Source organism: Crinia signifera, chromosome 19 (assembly GCF_055691185.1).
Source record: "Crinia signifera chromosome 19, ASM5569118v1, whole genome shotgun sequence".
NCBI lineage: Eukaryota > Metazoa > Chordata > Amphibia > Anura > Myobatrachidae > Crinia > Crinia signifera.
In genome coordinates this window covers 71505599-71525305 of record NC_139226.1, presented here as the reverse complement: position 1 = coordinate 71525305, position 19707 = coordinate 71505599, and the positions used below count along the sequence as shown (strand labels likewise).

The following is a 19707-nucleotide window of genomic DNA, read 5'->3' as shown; positions in this document are numbered from 1 at the left end:
TACATTGTTTTGCTGCCTGAGGCCGGGCTGCCGTGAGGGCAGGGAGTGAAGTGGCGCTGCTGGCCAGGCAGACAACAAGCAGGGGATGGTGGGGGCTGAGCGTCCTCCTCTTCCCTGTGCAGCCACGGACTCACGGAGCTGCCGGGTGTGCGTGCCTGTATACTGCAGACTCAGCGGTTCCCCAGCTCCTTGTGAACGGAAAGCAGCATGATGCTTTCCGTTCACAAGGAGCTGGGGAACCGCTGAGTCTGCAGTATACAGGCACGCACACCCGGCAGCTCCGTGAGTCCGTGGCTGCACAGGGAAGAGGAGGACGCTCAGCCCCCACCATCCCCTGCTTGCTAGACAGAAAGCAGATTGGTCCAGGGGCAGCTGTCACCCTGCCCTGTCATACACTGGCCGGGCGGCAGCAGCAGCAGGAGGCTGTGACGTATGATAGAGCTTTTGCTCTATCAGCCCCGGCCGCTGCTAGGACATCAAGCATCTGACCATTTAGTGAGACGCTTCCGGCGCCCACTCCGCCCCCGCTCCTCCAAGCAGTGGCGGGGGCTGCCTTACAGAAGCTACGCCACTGAGAGACACCCTTGATACAGTATGTTGGGTGTATTGTTCCTTGCATTGTTTGCAGGAATATACTTTTAGTGCTGCCTTTGAAGAGGGAGCCTTTCCTGCTATAATTGCACAAAGCCTTGCAATAAAAGCAGGTACACACTAAAAAGCACACACACGATAAGAAAAAATAACAGAGACACTTAGGCCTGGGATCGAGGAGCCACAAACCACCCAATAGTGTATGTCATGGGCAGTGCTAATTTTGTAGGAAAATAGGTTCAGGAACTGTGGGCGGGGCAGAAAGTAGGCGGTGATATGGGAGGAGCTACAAAAGGGGCGGGGCATTACATAATAAAAAAGAAAAACATAATTCCCCCCAACAGTGGCAGTAACATAACAATCCCCAGCAGCAAAGTGGAGAATAGGCGCGCAAGGGTGTGACCTCACTGCAAGGGGCACAGCATTGCAGGAAAAGACTACTTTATACTGCAGTTTTGCAACCTGCACGCCGAGCATTGGCCCATTATACATATGCCCCACCCACTCTGTAACGCTTATTATACATATGCCACACACAGAGATGCCCATTATACATATGCCACACACCGTGATGCCCATTATACATATGCCCCACTCTGTGATGCTCATTATACATATGCCACACACCGTGATGCCCATTATACATATACCACACACCGTGATGGCCATTATACATATGCCACACACAAAGATGCACATTATACCTTTGCCACACACCGTGATGCCTATTATACATATGCCACACACAGTGATGCAAATTATACATATGCCATACACAGAGATGCCCATTATACCTTTGCCACACACAGATGCCCATTATACATATGCCACACAAAGATGCCCATTATACATATGGCCCACACAGATATATATATATGTTTGGGGAAGCTAGACTTCCGCTAGCTAGAGGGCGCATGGAAGCCTGGCACTATTTATACACTGCATGTTGCACTCTCCCTCCTCCTAATGTAATGTAGGCAGAGGGTAATGTCCAGGCAAGACAGAGTGACAGGAGAGAGAGGAAAATGGTGAGATAGTGCTACAATGGAGAGGTAGATGGTGATGCAGTGGGTGATGGGGAGAGATAGAGAGACAAAGGTGGCTACAAGGAGAGACATAGGGAGCTGGGGAAGGTGGAGAGAGGGATGGGAGTGAGAGGTATGGAAGACGGGGACAGTGAGAGGGGATAGGAGTGAGGCACAGAGAGCGAGGGAAGAGAGGAGGTGAGTGGAATAGAGAGAGGGGGGGTGAGAAAGGAGCAGAGAGGGGAGAGGGAGAGTGTGAGTGAGAGACAAAGAGAGGGAGTGAGTAAGTGCGACATAAAAATAGGGGGGAGAGAGCGAAGATAGAGAGAATGTAGAGAACGAGAGGATGCATGAGAGGGGAGAGTAAGTGAGAGGGGATGAGAGAGGGGGCAAGAGAACAAGGGGGTAGGTGGAGGGGGTAGAGGAGAGAAAGAGAGGGGGAGAGGGATTTGGTGAAAAGGGGAAAGTGAGTGATGGGAGGATAGGGGGAGGGGAGAGTGAGAGATAGGCAGAATGAGAAAATGAAGAGAGGGAGAGTGTGTGAGGGGGAGAGGAGGGTGAGAGTAAGTGACAGAGGGAAAGAGAGTGGGGGAAGGGAGAGTGGGTTGAGAGGAAAGGGAGATAAGGAGTATGTGAGATGGGCAGCAAAAGAGAGATGGGAGGAGAGAGGGAGGGGCCGCAGGGCCGGTGCAAGGTATCTGCCTACTCTCCCTCCCCCCATATTCCCACATACACACACCAATACTCCAGGAGACTGGGGTTAAAGGAGGAAAGGAGGTGGTAGAGCAGGAGATGGGGTTGTAGAGGAGGAGACAGGGGTTAGAGGAGGAGAGGGTGAGGTAAAAGGGGAGAGGAAGTGGTAGAGGAGGAGAGGGACAGAGGAGGAGAGGGGGTTGTATAGGAGGAGAGGGGGTAGAGAAGGAGAGAGGGGTTTAGGGGTGGAAACAGGGGTTAGAGGAGATGGGGGTGGTAGAGGGGGAGATGGGAGGTAGATGAAGAGAAGGAGTAGTATAGGAGTAAAGGGGTGTAGAGGAGGATATGGGAGTGGTAGAGGAGAAGAGGTGGTGGTAGAGCAGGAGAGAGGGTGGTATTGGAGGAGAGGGGGGTGTAGAGGAGGAGAGGGAGTGTAGAGGAGGAGAAGGGTGGTGGTAGAGGAGGAGAAGGGTGGTGGTAGAGGAGGAGAAGGGGGTTGGTAGACGAGGAGATGGGGGTAGTAGAGGAGATGGGGGTAGTAGAGGAGGAGATGGGGGGTAGTAGAGGAGGAGATGAGGGGTTATAGAGGAGGAGATTGGATGGAAGAGGAGGAGATGGGGGTGGTATAGGTAGGAGAAGGGGGTGGTAGAGGAGGAGTGGGGTGGTATATGGGGAGAGGGGTGCTATAGGGGGAGAGGGGATGGTATAGGAGGAGACGGGGTGGTAGAGGTGAAGAGGGGTGGTATAGTGGAGAGGGGGGGAGTAGAGGAGGTGAGGGGGCGGTAGAGGAGGAGAGGAGGGTGGTAGAGAAGGGAGAGCAGGCAAGTGTTTGATTGAGGGGGAGTAAGGATTAGGAGGCGCAAAATAATTTCTGTAACTATCAAAGTGGCGAGTGTACCTCAGGCAGCTCTCCCTCTCTCCAGCGCCGGGCCTCCTCCTTCTGCTCACTGTGTGCCGGGACCTCTTGTCTGCGATCCCCTGGTGTAGAGCCTCAACCTCCTATCTGCGGCACCCAGGCCTCCTCCTTCCAATCCACGGTGACGACTTCCTCCCGCCATCCACAGCAACGTGTCTCCTCCTGATCCGTGGTGCTGGCAGCAGAGGGCTGCAACTCCTTGGAAGAGCAGGAGACGGGGTTATAGAGGAGAAGACAGAGGTTAGAGGAGGAAAAGGGGGTGGTAAAAGAGGAGAGAAGGTTGCATAGGAGGGGAGGGGGTGTAGGGGAGGAAACGGGTTAGAGGAGGAGAGGGGGGTTTAAAAGAGGAGGAAAGGGGGATGGTAGAGGAGGAGAGGGTGGTGGTGGTAGAGAAGGGAGAGCAGACAGGTGTTTGAAAGTTACAGAAATTACTTTGCGCCTCCTAATCCTTCCTCCCCCTCAGTGGCGAGTGTACCTCAGGCAGCTCTCCCTCTCTCCAGCGTGGGCCTCCACCGGTATGCCGGGCCTCTTGTCTGAGGACCCCTGGTGCAGAGCTAGGGTTGCCACCTTTGTATTGAGATTCCTGGACATTGGCCTGCCCACAGCCTGCCCCTTGACCCACCCACAGCCCCGCCCCTTGGTCTGCCTTATCATGGTTTTTTTTAACCCTTGCTTCAATTCTATTCTGGATTTTGCACACCATAATGCCCCTTACACTTTACATTGCACACCGTGATGCCCTTACACATTACAACGCACACCGTGATGCCCCTTACACGTTACATTGCACACCGTGATGCCCCTTACACGTTACATCGCACACCGTGATGCCCCTTACACGTTACATCGCACACCGTGATGCCCCTTACACGTTACATCGCACACCGTGATGCCCCTTACACGTTACATCGCACACCGTGATGCCCCTTACACGTTACATCGCACACCGTGATGCTACACGTTACATCGCACACCGTGATGCCCCTTACACGTTACAATGCACACCGTGATGCCCCTTCCTCGTTACATCGCACACCGTGATGCCCCTTACACGTTACATCGCACACCGTGATGCCCCTTCCTCGTTACATCGCACACCGTGATGCCCCTTCCTCGTTACATCGCACACCGTGATGCCCCTTACACGTTACATGGCACACCGTGATGCCCCTTACACGTTACATGGCACACCGTGATGCCCCTTACACGTTACATGGCACACCGTGATGCCCCTTACACGTTACATGGCACACCGTGATGCCCCTTACACGTTACATGGCACACCATGATGCCCCTTACACGTTACATGGCACATCGTGATGCCCCTTACACGTTACCTCGCACACCGTAATGCCCCTTACACGTTACCTCGCACACCGTAATGCCTCTTTCACGTTACATCACACACCGTGATGCCCCTTACACGTTACATGGCACACCGTGATGCCCCTTACACGTTACCTTGCACACCGTGATGCCCCTTACACGTTACCTCGCACACCGTGATGCCCCTTACACGTTACCTTGCACACCGTGATGCCCCTTACACGTTACCTCGCACACCGTAATGCCCCTTACACGTTACCTCGCATACCGTAATGTCCCTTACACGTTACCTCGCACACCGTAATGCCCCTTACACGTTACCTCGCACACCGTAATGCCTCTTTCACGTTACATCACACACTGTGATGCCCCTTACACGTTACCTCGCACACTGTAATGCCCCTTACACGTTACCTCGCACACCGTAATGCCCCTTACACGTTACATCACACACTGATGCCCCTTACACGTTACATCACACACTGATGCCCCTTACACGTTATATCACACACTGATGCCCCTTACACGTTATATCACACACTGATGCCCCTTACATGTTACATCACACACTGATGCCCCTTACATGTTACATCACACACTGATGCCCCTTACATGTTACATCACACACTGATGCCCCTTACATGGTACATCACACACGGATGCCCCTTACATGTTACATCACATTTCCAGGCACCAAAAGCAACTGCGGGGCAGGGGGAGAGGAACAATTTTTATAGTAAAAGCTGCACTGCTGCAGGAGCTGGAGGCCTGGAGGTGGGAGACAGCACCTGAGCGAGGAACCCTTCTAAAATATCAGCAGAGGGACATAAGTAATTTTATATATGTACTGTAGGCTGCACAAGCTCAGCAGCGTGTCAATCTCACCCGCTCCCGCTCCCCGTGCTGCGCTGCCTCCTGCTGTGGTGACTGCACTGCAGAATAAGAACTACACAGCAGCAGGCAGCGCAGCACGGGGAGCGGGTGAGATTGACTCGCTGCTGCTAGGAGCACCGCACCGTGACCACACTCACCAATTCATCTCTGCCGCTTCTCCCGCGGCTGCTCCGGAGGTTGTGGCCGCTCCCCCTCTTCGTGCTGGACTGCCCGCCTGCCGCTGCGTAGTGTGTAGCTGCTGTGGACAGCGCTACCCACAGAGTCCCGCAGCAGCCGGCATGAAGTAGAGACAGCTGCGACTGCCAGACGCACGCCGCCCACCACAGCCAGGCACACTCACTGGCTATTCAGTCGCTCTTTCCCCTTTGCGCGCGATGAGTACGTGCGACCTGAGTACTGAGCAGGTTCCGGAACGCCGTTCCTGATGACGTAATTTTTAATTTGAACTTCAGGAACGGCGTTCCGGACCGTTCCTGCTGAAAAATAGCCCTGGTCATGGGTCTTCAAACTGCGGCCCTCCAGATGTTGTGAAACTACATGTTCAAACATACATTGCCACATTTTTTTCCTATAAGAGCATGCCAAAACTGTCAGGGCATGCTGGGACATGTAGTTCCACAACATCTGGAGGGCCACAGTTTGAAGACCCATGGTATGTGTTTATGTGTGATGACCCTCTGTGACTTTACAGTGTTCCTGTAGTCAGAGAGGGAGTTATGCTGGCTGGACAGGAACCTGGAGGACCGGGTCTGCAGTCAGGAATAGAGTGGAGATCAGGCTGAGGCACAGGGTGTCACGTGGGGGGATAAGGGCGCCCTTATAGGAAGCTCTGCCCACCCATGCCATAACACACGTGGGAAGTTTGAACTTAGCACAGAGCACTATAAGGAGAACAGAGACAGCGTCTCCGCACAGCCTGTCAGCTAGCCGCGCTGCTGTTACACGGGAGTGCAGCAGTGTGATCTGTCTCCCTCCCACGTAGCAGGCAGACCCCTGTAAGAAGGTCTGCCTGTCCTCATTGAAAAATGAAACTAGTCTCCCAGAGGAGACCATGCCCAGAGGACAGACTCCTCCGGGCACTTTTTTCAAAGACTGGGGTCTGGGTGGGGATAGAGGAGGGAGGAGCCAGTCACATATACATTTTCTTAAAGTGCTGACTCCTCCAGTACACCAGCTCTATTGCACACATGATGACTTCAGCATCCCCTGCTGCACGTAGGAGAAATATATTTTTCATACATTCTTCACTACATTACCTGGCTATCCAGACAAATATCGCCATCTTTCCGCAGACCTTCCAATATATTCTAACCTTGTGCCATTGGTACTTTTTTGGATCTAGTCAATTTTCAGAGGGCAGGGGACTGCCGAAGGAATCACATTTAGCTGGAATCCGTAAAACAGGTAGACAACAAAAAGATTGACACAATTAGGTCGACAAACAAGGTCGACATGCAAAAAGCTCAACATGCAAAAAGGTTGACACAAGTATTAGGTTGACAGTCAAAAGGTCGACATGGGTTTTTTCACTTTTTTGGAGCTGACATGTGCCGACAGGCGGTATTTCATGCCCTACTATCCACTAGGGCATGGTGGGAGAATACAATAGTGTGCTGAGGGTAGCGGGGCACCGTGTCCAAAGCATGATGAGAGCAACGAGCCATGCAAGGGGACGCGGTGCACTTTAACCAGTGTCCATGTCGACTGTGTCGACATTTAGGTTTAAAAAAGTGAAAAATCCCATGTCGACCTAATGCTTGTGTCGACCTATTTGAATGTCAACCTTTTTGCATGTCGACCTAATGGTGTCACCCTTTTTGTTGTATACCCCTTGTCCCACACCCCATTTAGCTACCAGTATATTTAGGAGACAGTTCTGCAGTTTTAGCTAAAGGCACCTTAAGTATCAATCCCAGAGAAGTTTCTATAGCTGGAAGGAGAGTGAAAACATAAGGGGAAATGTCTGTCAGAGAGTTTTTTGTGATTGGTATCTGAAAAAAAAGCAGCGAAATGAAATGTGCATAATTCTGGACATCAACTGGCCAGGAGTATGTGGTCCCATCCATGCTATCTTACCTAATGTAATTATCGAGCTGTTTAATGATGTTTTCATATTCCTTGTGCAACTGCCCCTTCTCCTGCTGCAAGTGAAAAAGTTCCTCAGAAAGCTTCTGATAACTATTTTCACAGTGTGTGCGCTAGAAATAAAACAAGTTGTCAAAGTAAAATAATAAATGTCACCTAAAAAGTAAAGGTTGAACCAATATTCATATGAATACAGCTATAACTAGGAAATGGGGACATCACTGGAAACAGACAGACAATTTGTAAGGCTGCAATTTATTACATAACCTCCAACATGACAGCTTCAACGGGGAACAAAATGCTTTGACCCAGGGATTCCCACTTAGGTCCTTATTCTGGTGGACTTGCAAGTCTGCAAATTCCTCCAGACGCCTCCCGCTGGTATAACCCCCCCCCCCCCCCTCGCACTGCGGATTCGCCTGCACAGCTGGGAATAGATGTTTAGCATAAGCATCCATTTGCAGCCTATGGGGAACACCCACATCATTCAATGGCCGCCGATCATCGAATGATGTGGAGGGTGCACAGGTCTCAGGTCACTTAGATTTGCGTGCAAACTCACAGGAAATTGGCGGGCAGCTGACATCCTGTGAGGTCAGCTGCCCGCCCCCTGCGTCACTGGGCGAATTCCATGGGAACGCTCCATGAAACGCTGGTCGTTCCCCATGGGCGAATCCCCCAGCCCGCCACTCCCGCCGTAATATTGGGTTTGTGCGCCCAGTGAGCGCTCTGTTCGCACGCACCCTGCGTCTGCACATGCGCAGATGCAAAACATTGGGCTCCCGTGCGAAAGCATGGGGGACCGAAATAATTTGAATGATCCCCTTAATTCACATACTCAAGTTGGAGGGTATGTTACCTCATGTTGGGTGGTATGCCATTAATCCACTAACATTCGTGTTACTAGCATTTCACAAAGGATCTCCTCTGAAGTATGCTCAAACAACTGAAGTATGCTCAAACAACTGAGGTTCCTTTATAACTGTTCCATTAAAATAAAACTATGGGAGTTTTTGCCAAACTACATGCTACAAATGCTTGACTCATTCACTTGTGTTTATATGTGAAAATCAATAAAAATCTTTGAAATCAAAACTATGGGAGTTATTCTGGTTCACTTGCAAAGGCAAATTCCTTCTTAAATGGACAAAACCATGTGCACTGCACGTGGAGCAGATGTAACTTGTGCAGAGAGAATTAGAGTTGGGTGGGGTTTTACTTCGAAGTGAGATCTATGTTGCAGTTTTAAAATAAAGCAGTCAGTATTTTTCCTGCACAGAAACAAAATAACTCACACAAATCTAATTCTCTACACGTTACATCTGCCCCACCTGCAGGGCACATGGTTTTGTCCATTTGAGAAGGAATTTGCCTTTGCAAGTGAACTAGAATAAGTGCCTATGGGCCTTATTCAGGTTGATTCGTTCACTTACAAATTCGCACATAGCCGAGCGAGTGAATCGCACACGCAGTCAGGGATCGAAGTTATGCCTACATGGCCAATGGTGGCAGCGTTTGGGACCACACAAAAAGGGGAGTGGTGTGTCAATGCACATATGCTACCGAGCTCATACGGTTCTCTGTCCCAGCGAGTTTCAGCGAGCGGGCGGCCGTACGGCCAGCAGAACAGGTTCTGCGGATGTTTTACACGCATTACTACAAATTCGCTTGGCAGTAATTTCCAACCCATTAAGCAATTACCTTGAATTTATGTACTTTATTGGTGTACATTGAATTCATTAATTCCCTCATTTCTATAGTAATTAACCCTTATTACATGTTAATTGTTTGTGTTTTTAATTGTGTCAATTATCACAATAACTGCCAATGTCTGTGTTATTTTTATTAAAATAATTTATAATTTATAAAGGTGCTATGAATGTGGCTTAGGGGCAGATTTATTAAGCTTGGAGAAGAGATAAACTGGAGATAAAGCGGAGAAAAGGTAAAAGGAGATAAAGCACCAGCCAATCAACTCCCAACTGTCTTTTTCAAACACAGCTGATTGGCTGGTGCTTTATCTCCTTTTACCTTTTCTCCGCTTTATCTCCAGTTTATCTCTTCTCCAAGCTTAATAAATCTGCCCCTTAGTTAGTTATGTGTCTAGGTTTCAGTGTTTAAATGTGTTCACCCCATAATGTGTTATGCATTACTACACTTAATATAGTTTTACCACAAAGTGTTGACTGTAATACCCCTTTCACACTGCACTTGTTAAACGGTATATTGCCAACTTTAAAACGTTTAAGGCTGCAGTGGGAAAGTGACAGAGTTGATTTACCGGTTAATGATAACCAGTATTTCAACACGTTTAAAAAGCAGAGTCCTACACGTTTCAGAGCCGTTTTTTATGCAGTGAGAATGGCTCTGAAACGGTATTTAGTAAAAACAACAGATTACAGACCTGTGATAGGCTGTCCCCTGCATTTTGCCTTAAAATGTGTTCAGGGGATAAACGGGTTGACTGATGTGAATATTACTTAAACGGTATTCAAAACGGTAATCTACTGTAATGTGAAGGCTCAGACCCATTTTAAATACTGATTAAAAATACCAGTTCTTTAAACGTTTTGGCAGTGTGAAAGCGGTATAATTGTAATACTGTACATGTAGGTACTTATACATTTGCATATGTGTTTAGTGTAAAAATTGGTACTTGTTTAGTTTCGGCGGCAGCTCATGCCGCTCTAGCTATGAATCTTGGCAGCTCTCCAAACTGCCTTACTTCTCTAAGCTACATTATCAGCGTATCGCCTGTTTGAATCCTGGCAGCTCGCCAGCTGCCTTACTTCTGTAATGTACATTTTCAACATCCTACACTGACTCCACGGCAGCCCAGCGCTGCTACTCCTGAGCTCCGGTAAAGCCTAGTGAGCACCTCTCACACATCGCTGTGCCCACATGATATCCTTTCTTCTGTGGAGAGCGAATCATGCGGGCGCCAGCGGAGAGGCGCTCTATCTGTGCGAGACGTAGGAGCGTCTCAGACGCTCCAGCAATGACACGCTCGGGCATGATGATATGGCAGGTGTGAATGTGTTCCTGAAACAACCCCACCATCCACACCATCCCGAAGCGTCCTCCCGACCTTTTCATACACCCACCATCCACGTGGCGAGCCACTGAGCCCAAAGCGTGGCTAAACCCGTGGATAACTTCACATGTATTCCACGTGCGCTCGCCATGCTTCGGGCTCAGTGGCTCGCTGCGCTCACCACACTATATAAAATCAACACCACGCCGACGTGGATGGTGGGCGTATGAAAAGGTTGGGAGGACGTGTACCGCATGTGCACTCACCATGCTTTGGGATGGCATGGATAGTGGGGTTATTAAATGGAGGCATTTGCCAGTATGTAACATGGAGCACTGGCAAATGCCTTCTTTATTGTGTGGGGCTATCAAATGGAGGCATTTGCCAGTATGTAACATGGAACACTGGCAAATGCCTCCTTCATTGTGCATGATACGCAATTGCGTCCGCACCCCCTCTTTGGACAGGAGAGGCACGCGCTACTCAGACGCAGGACAGTCTTATTGCTGGAGCGTCTGAGACGCTCCTACGTCTCACACAGCCTCTCCGCCGGCGCCCGCATGATCCCCTCTCCACAGAAGAGAGAATATCATGCGGGCGCCAGTGCTGTGTGAGAGGTGCTCACTAGGCTTGACAGGAGCTTAGGACTAGCAACGCTGGCCTGCCACGGAGTCAGCGTAGGACGCTTAAAACGTACATTAAACAAGTAAGGCAGCTGCGAGCTGCCAGGATTCAAACAGGCACTAAGCTGATAAAGTAGCTTAGAGAAGTAAGGCAGTTTGGCAAGCTGCCAAGATTCATAGCTAGAGCAGCACGCGCTGCCACCGTGAAACTAAACAAGTACCTAAAAATAAAAAAATAAAAACGTGTGTCCATGTGTTTTGTTGTGCTTTTAAGCATTGTATGGTTTATGCATTGTTTACATTCTTTCATTACCCATTCTGCCCTTATTTACAACAATTGCACACTAAACTAATAGTATTTGTAATGTTTCTATACACAACAATCATTTATTCACACATTTCCATACTGATCCCTTAAACTTAAAAACACACACACACAAATATACAAATATCCTTACTCTACAACACCTAAATGCATACACAATCACATATGTGTTACATACAAATATGTCAAACATATTTTCAAAAATCACAGACAAATTCTAACGTTCAACACATTTTATTTTTAACACAAATAAACGGAAAAAAAATTAGGACAGCAGGTCCTGTAGAATGGCCACCCATTTTGCGGTCTTCGTTAAATGGCCATGCAACTTGGCCAGGGTGTTCAAGACAAATTATTTTCCATCTGTCAACTCTGTAGGGAATTAAACAATATAAGTAGTTTTTAATATTTAATCAGCACGTTAATATACACAATAACAATAGACAGTTTCATTTCATTTCAGTTACATTTCAAAACAACACTCATTTCTCAACAGGATTGAAGAGGAACCCTCTGTGAATGTGTCTAAATTGGATGATGGAGATACACACATATTACATGAGTTAAAATTAGATGTCCATTGTTTTTTAAGCAACAAATACATAGGCCAAGATGGGCTAGGCTTGTACCAGTGTGGAAGGGTACTGCATGGCCACACTCCCAACCTATAACTAAGGGACCCACTGTTACATAGTTACATAGTAGGTGAGGCTGAATAAAGACTTGCGTTTATCTAGTTCAACCTATGTTTATAGTAACAAAACACCACGGGTTGATTGAATATTCCGTACTGCTGCTGTACCTTGAGGGGGATTACCACAAACCCCTCCAAAGTATGCACAAGAAGAAAAAAGAAAGTAGGAACAGTGCTGTACTGAATATATAAAAATTTAATTAAAAATTGCAATTTTACATATTATAACAATCAATAATAGACAAACAAGACTTACATACATAGAAAACAGAAACTCCCCCTTATATAACTGGTGCTGGTTAGGCTTTGTTAGATGCAATTGCGGAAGCTTTGCTCATATATAGAGCCAGTTAGTAGGTTAGTACTGAGTTCAGTCCCCACAGAAATGTGCACATTTTAACGTGGTATATCTATTTTGTAATCCTGGGGTGAAGTATGGCTTGTAAACAATGGCGATTTTCTCCGACCTTTAGCAATAGGTCATATCCGAGAATTGATTATCAGCCCGATGTTGTTGGCAGCCTCAGTGGGGCTCTATATATGAGCAAAGCTTCCGCAATTGCATCTACCAAAGCCTAACCAGCACCAGTTATATAAGGGGGAGTTTCTGTGTTCTATGTATGTAAGTATTGTTTGTCTATTATTGATTGTTATAATATGTAAAATTGCAATTTTTAATTAAATTTTTATATATTCAGTACAGCGCTGTTCCTACTTTCTTTTTTCTTCTTATGTTTATAGTAGCAAATCCCTTGTTGTATAGTATGTTCTGATATTTTAAAGACAGATTGTTACTTCATACTTGTCATACCCGTGGATGTTTTTAACCAATAAATGTTTATCCAACCTTATTTTAAACGTATATATACAGTAGTGTCTGCCGACACCACTTCTTCAGGAAGAGAGTTCCAAAATCTTTTATCTTCTAATATAAACTCGTGCCCTCTTGTCCTAGAGTCCTGCCTAGCAGAAAAAAGGGTGTTTGACAGTTCCTTATATTGGCCCCTGATATATTTGTACATGTTGAGCATGTCCCCCCTTAAACGTCTCTTCTCTAGTGTAAATAGTCCCAGCTTGCTTAATCTCTCCTCGTAGCTTAAAGTCTCCATTCCCCTAATAAGCTTAGTTGCTCTTCTTTGGATTTTTACTAATTCTATGATGTCCTTTTTATAGTGTGGAGCCCAGAATTGTACTCTGTATTTGAGGTGCGGTCTAACCAATGATTTGTACAGAGGCATAATTACTTTTGAATCCCTAGTTTCCATGCCCCTTTTAATACATGCTAGAGTTTTGTTGGCCTTTTTTGTTGCTATATTACATTGAGCACTACACCCTAGTTTGTTGTCTATTTGGACTCCTAGATCCTTTCCGAGTACTGAATTACCCAATTCATCCCCGATTAGGTTATAACTAGCACACTGGTTATATCTCCCAAGGTGCATGACCTTGCATTTGTCCACATTGAACCACATCTTCCACTTTTTTGCCCACTCGTCTAGATTGTCAAGATCATTTTGAAGCATGGTGACATCTTCTGATGATTTAATAACTCTGCTCAGTTTTGTATCGTCTGCAAAGATGGATACATTGCTGAGTAACCCTGTTCCTGGAGGAGGACACACAACTGTCTAAGGGGTAACCGGACTGGGACAGATGGACTACCAATGGTTTGTACTGTGCACATATATGGGTGAATGCAATTCCAGATGGGCTTGTATGTGAATGTGAGGATTGTAAATAATGTTCTGTAGTTAAATGTGATCCATAAATGAGTCTTACTTATAGTTGCATACCCTCCTGCATTCTGCAGAACACTCTCTGAAATAACAGCAATTTCCCTCTCTCCCTCATTAGTCTACCAATCTCCCTCATTTCACTTAGCCCACATTACACTGGCCCTTATTCTGGTTGGTGCGGATATTCCCGCATTCTTACGGAGCGGTCCGCACGCCACGGTGTTCTGCCGCGTGCGGCCATCGTCCGTAGAAACGCCCACGGGTCCTCCGCATTCGGACGGACTCACTCTTTAAGAACAGGGCGTGTTTACGGACGACATACAAACCATGCGTGTGCGGGAGAAACACTCCGATTCTGCACGGTATTACAGAGTATTACAGAGTATGCTCGGGAATATCGCATCCGAACGGGAGCCAAGCGGTGCTACCGCACGTAAGCGGAGTATTTACGCCAAACAACCCACTATTATGTATCTTCTGCAATACATCACATGACCCACTTATTCAATTACCTATCCTCATAAAAAACTTCTTATTTGGAATTGGAATCAATTAGATGCCAATATATCCTTACAAGCATGCCTAACACATGCATTGCACACATTAACCCTTACAGCAATTGAAGTGCAATGGTTTCAATTAAAGCACTGACAAGCGTCCTATTAGTGAGTAATGAGTAAAGGAGTCGATTCTATTGGGTTCAGGTGTTAATGCTTGTAGTCATTAGGCGTACGTTCGCCTACCGCATGAACGAGTGGTGTCCGCAAAGCAATAGTACACTTGTGGACACCGCACATTTCTTCCCTTTTTGATCGCGTGCATTCGGAGTGGTATCCGAATGTACGCCCCCCAACATAAGTGTACTCCCCCGTGTCCGCCCATGTTTCCGCCCCGTTTTGCCCACTTTGAAACTACGCCCATGTGTCATTCCGCATGACGCCCATAATACGCCCATATTTCCCGACTGATTGCGGGGAACAGTTTTAGACGGGATTTGGCCGAACAGGTACGGAGTCAAGGGGTGGCACATGCGCGTTGCGTTCTCCACGCATGCGCAGACGCCGTAAAGACGCGATCCGAAAGTATGCGGTAAAGTACGCGTCAATCAGAATAAGGGCCACTGTGAGCTAAGTGAAATGAGAGATACATACATTTAATCATCAGCATCATTTATCTGCACTTTACCAAGTATACAAAGAACAAGGGTCTGCAGGGTGGAGGTAGCTAGAGAACCACCTACCAAACTGCAATATTGCCGGCGATTAAATATTGTTAGAATATGAATTTAGAAAACAAATGGTTATAAATAATTAGCCACTGCTGCTGCAGGTGTTCTAAAGGGTCTGCTAGTACCCACACAAAGGATTTTTAACAAAAGAAAAGCAAATGACACCATGCGCTGCTAAGTGGATATGCGTAGTTACCTAGCTGAATAAAATGTACACTGGACACACAGTATAGTTATAAATTTATAAAGAGTAACATGTATAGATACAATTTAATAAAAACAAAACATAAACATGAATTGCAACTGTAGCAAAATAGTAACAATTAAAATAAGGCACATTGAATACTACTCCATGGGTTTATATGAATTGTCCAGTGTGGAATCAGTGTTAATTGTATAGTCAAACATGGGTATTGATAAGGGAATTTGCCAAACTGATTAACAGCACAAATATGCAAGGGTTGTAAAGCAGCTCTGTATTGCTGGGAGGCAGTTTGTTTAGATACCAAATGCTGTTACACCCAACCCAATTAGCATGTATGCAGTCCACGCAAATAGGGGGATGCAGTTTAAATCCCGGCGGTCGGGATCTCGGCGTTCAGAATCCCGGCGCCGGAATCCCGAACGCCGAAATCCCGACACTCCCCCCCCCCCCCCGTGGGTGTCCACGACACCCTCGGAGGGAGAATAAATTAGCGTGCCGAGCGCAGCGAGGCACCGGGCCCGCTGCGTGGCGAGCACAGCGAGTTTGCAAGGGGGGGCGATCCACGTACCACCCTTGTCAGGATTTCGGCGTTCAAAATCCCGACGCCGGAATCCCGAACGCCAAAATCCTGACAAGGGTGGTACGTGGATCGCCCACCCTTGCAGACTCGCCACGCAGCGGGCCCGGTGCCTCGGGATCCCGACCGCCGGCTTTTCATGCCGAATCCTAAATAGGCCCGTCGGTGCAGATGGATACAGCGTAATAAAAGATGTTTTAGAGTATCTCACCCTTTAATATCGGTTGTTGAATTCAGGATTACAGGGGAGCCCGATGTATGGGGGGGCTCAACCCCATCCAATTGATGCTGCAAGGTCTCAGCTGGAAGCGCCCGAGATTGTGGAACGGCGTTCAGGCGGCTTAATTGTGCTGTTGGCGGCAGTGACTGACAGGTGAATAGCTGGCAGAACGGCAGGGCGGCTGTTTGAAGCTTCCCCTGGCTCGGTGGCAGTTGAGTGCCAGTAGGAGGGCTTAAAGTGTTGGAGGTAGTTGGGGAGGTGGAGCTGGTAGGGTAGGTGGAGCTGGTAGGGGTGTAGATGGGGGTAGAGGTGTGGATGGGGATAGGGGAGTGGGTAGAGGTGTGGATGGGGGTAGGGGAGTGGATGGGGATAGGTGAGTAGGTGGGAGTAGGGTAGTGGAAAGGGTTAGGGGATTGGGTGGGGTGGGTGAGTGGGCAAGGTTTGGGGCAGCTGCCTCCTTCATATTCCTCCTCCTCCGTTTCCATCATCCTTTGTCAGCGTGCCCTTGCGAGTGCTGTGTGAGTGTTTTTGATTTAAGATGTTGTGAAGGAGTTGTTATGAAAGAGGGGAAGAAAAAAAATGTTTTAACATTTTAAAAATATTCATATAAACAACAATAATGTTAAACACATATTTATTACAATTATGGATAAATTAAAAATATAAACCTAACAGTGAAGGAAATAAAAATAATAGCAATACCACCACTAATATGTGCCACATACATTTTGTTGTTCTTGTGGCATGTATGGGCCAGTTTGGCACACGCTTTGTGTTTGTTCAAAAAAAAAAAAATTAATTAAGAACATTTGAACTGCTGCTACATTTGGCTGCCATATTAAAATCCAGTTTTTTAACAACAAAAAAACTACTTGTTTTCCATGATGTGCCTAATTCAGAAAAACAACATGTGTGCACATAAATATTCTCCCTATGGCTAATGCTGCAGCAAATACTAGCAAGCACATCCGCCTGCACAATAAACCCTGACAATGCTAATATTACCTATATAAACGTGTGCAATGAAAACGTGTGCAATGAAAACAAATATACTCACCTGTTGCTACGGCGGATACTTGTTAGGAGGTCGGGCTGTCTCCTTCTCAGGTCAGACCATGGCCGTTCCAGCTGAGCTATGGTACGGCTGACGCCCGTGCGGGCAAATATAGCACTGCAGGCCTTGTGGTACGCCCTCCGCTTGGCCGCATTACTGATATACGGCCCACACCGCCCCAGCAGCTCATCTAGTGTGGCCACTAGGGCTTCAGTTCCACCCTGCTAAATGGGTGGCCATATTAAGAACAAGTAAAGATATGCAGTAAAGATATGCAGGTCAATTTTGCCGGGATTTCGCTCTGTATCCGCCGAATGTTGACCATTGGCGGCTGGGTAGTTGGGGGGGGGGGCATGAACCAATATATATACACGCACAAACACAAGGAAAATTAGCTGCTAACATGTCTGGGTCATAGTCTGATGGGGGTCAGTCAGACCCTAAGCTAATTTTGGCCAAGATGCTCTCCATGACCGCCAGTGTGCGTAAGTGGGCAGAGGAGCTGAGGAGAAGGGATGGCAAAACAGCCACCTCCCAGGCAGTAGAAGATATGTCCTCATCAGGGACATCTGCCTCACAGCAGTTGCCTGCTGAAGTGAGAGACCAGGTCAGCACTGGATGTGCACCCCCTAGTAACCCTGGTAGTCAGCAGAAGAAGCAAAAAAAAACCCAAGAACATGGCATTTAAAGATGAAGAACTTGCAATCTTGGTTCCCCGAGCACAGGAATGGATCGAGTTGACCATGAAGAAGATGAACCCCTCAATGAAGGAGAAAATATGGGAGAAGATTGCGGAGGAAATCAATAAGGTGGCACCACAGCAGCAGGATTAGGAGTGTGCGAGGCGAGGTGAGGAGTGTGTGTGTGTTATATGTATTTGTTTGTGACCATAATACTATCATGTTGGTAGGTTTAGGGAGAAAGGTGTAATTGATTGTATCCACTTTTCTAAATTACACATGGACTGTTGTCCAGGTGGTGCTAATGTGCCACCTGTCACCATGTCAATTAGAGTGTGTGTTCGTAATGGTTAGTTTCAACCATGCTTGTGGTAGGCAAAGACAGGAGAAATAAAGCAGTGTTTGGTTTTGGCACAACCCACAAAGGAAAATTTCTGTTATGTTAAAATTAGCGGGTAATTAGCCCTGAATCACACCTTAATATGAAATGATGAGAAGTGTGGACCTTAACCCCTTCCTGACAGAGCCAGTTTTTGCGTTCCTGACAGAGCCCTTTTTTTCAAATCTGACATGTCTCACTTAAGTGGGGATAACTTTTTTTTGCTTTTACTTATCCCAGTGATTTTGAGATTGTTTTTTCGTGACACATTGTACTTCAAATTAGTGGTAAATTTGGGTCGATACAGTCTGTGTTTTTTTGTGAAAAATACCAAAATGTCGTAAAAAAATGGAAAATTTAGCAATTTGCAAAATGTTAAATTTTCTGCTTGTGAGACAAATAATCATACCACTCAAAATAGTTAATAACTAACATAGACCATATGTCTACTTTATGTTTCCATCATTATTTCAACTTCCTTTTAATTTTTTTGGACACTAGGAGGCTTACAATATGAATAGCAAATTCTCAAATTTTCAAGAAAATTTCAAACACTGATTTTTTTAGGGACCAGTTCAGTTCTGATGTGACTTTGAGGGACTTGTATGTGAGACACCCCCATAAATGATACCATTTCAAAAACTGCACCCCTCACAGTATTCAAAACAGCATTTTGGAAGTTTGTTAACCCTTTAGGTGTTTCACAGCAATTAAAACAAAGTGTAGGTGAAATTTCAAAATTTCATTTTTTTTGCAGATTTGCAATTTTAATACATTTTTCTAAGGAACACAGTACATTTTACTAGAGAAATGTGACTAAAAATTGATTCCCCCAATTCTTTTGTTTTCATAAATATCCTATATGTGGCCCTAGTGTGCACGTTGACCAAACCACAGGCTTCATAATAGAAGGAGCACCTACTTGATTTTGGAGCCTCCTTTTTATGAGATTATTTTTTAGGCACCATGTAGGTTTCTAGGCACCATAAGATGCTAAAAGTTAGGAACCCCCCCACAAGTGACCCCATTTTGCAAACTACACCCCTCAGGGAATTCATCTAGGGGTATAGTGTACATTTCAAACCCCCAGGGGTTTCACCAATTTTGATACAAGTGGGCAGTGAAAATGAAAAATTACATTTTTTTACACAAAAATGCAGTTCTGGCTCAAAATTTTTCATTTTCAGAAGGTATGAAGGAGAAAAAGCACCCCAAAATCTGTGCCCCAATTTCTCCCGAGTACGGCAATGCCTCACATGTGACCAAAAAATACCAGTTGGGTGCATGGCAGGACTCAGAAGGGAAGGAGTGATTTTTGGATTTTGCAGCACAGATTTTGGTGGAATGAATGGTGGGTGCTATGTTGCACCAATACAGTGGAACCCCCCCACAAGTCACCCCATTTTGCAAAGTACACCCCTC

At 46.7% G+C, this 19707-nt stretch overlaps 1 protein-coding gene across 5 annotated transcripts in view; it reads right to left on the bottom strand.

The window, feature by feature from the left end:
• The window catches only part of CCDC30 (coiled-coil domain containing 30), a 502866-nt gene that overhangs the window by 69123 nt on the left and 414036 nt on the right, over positions 1-19707 (bottom strand). For 4 of the 5 annotated variants that reach the window (XM_083162761.1, XM_083162762.1, XM_083162764.1 and 1 more), the window contains one exon: positions 7522-7643. The exons of the other annotated variant lie outside the window; for it this stretch is intronic. In XM_083162761.1, the coding sequence (XP_083018887.1) occupies positions 7522-7643 (122 nt within the window). The remainder of the gene's footprint in view (positions 1-7521; positions 7644-19707) is intronic. 5 annotated transcript variants of the gene reach the window in all.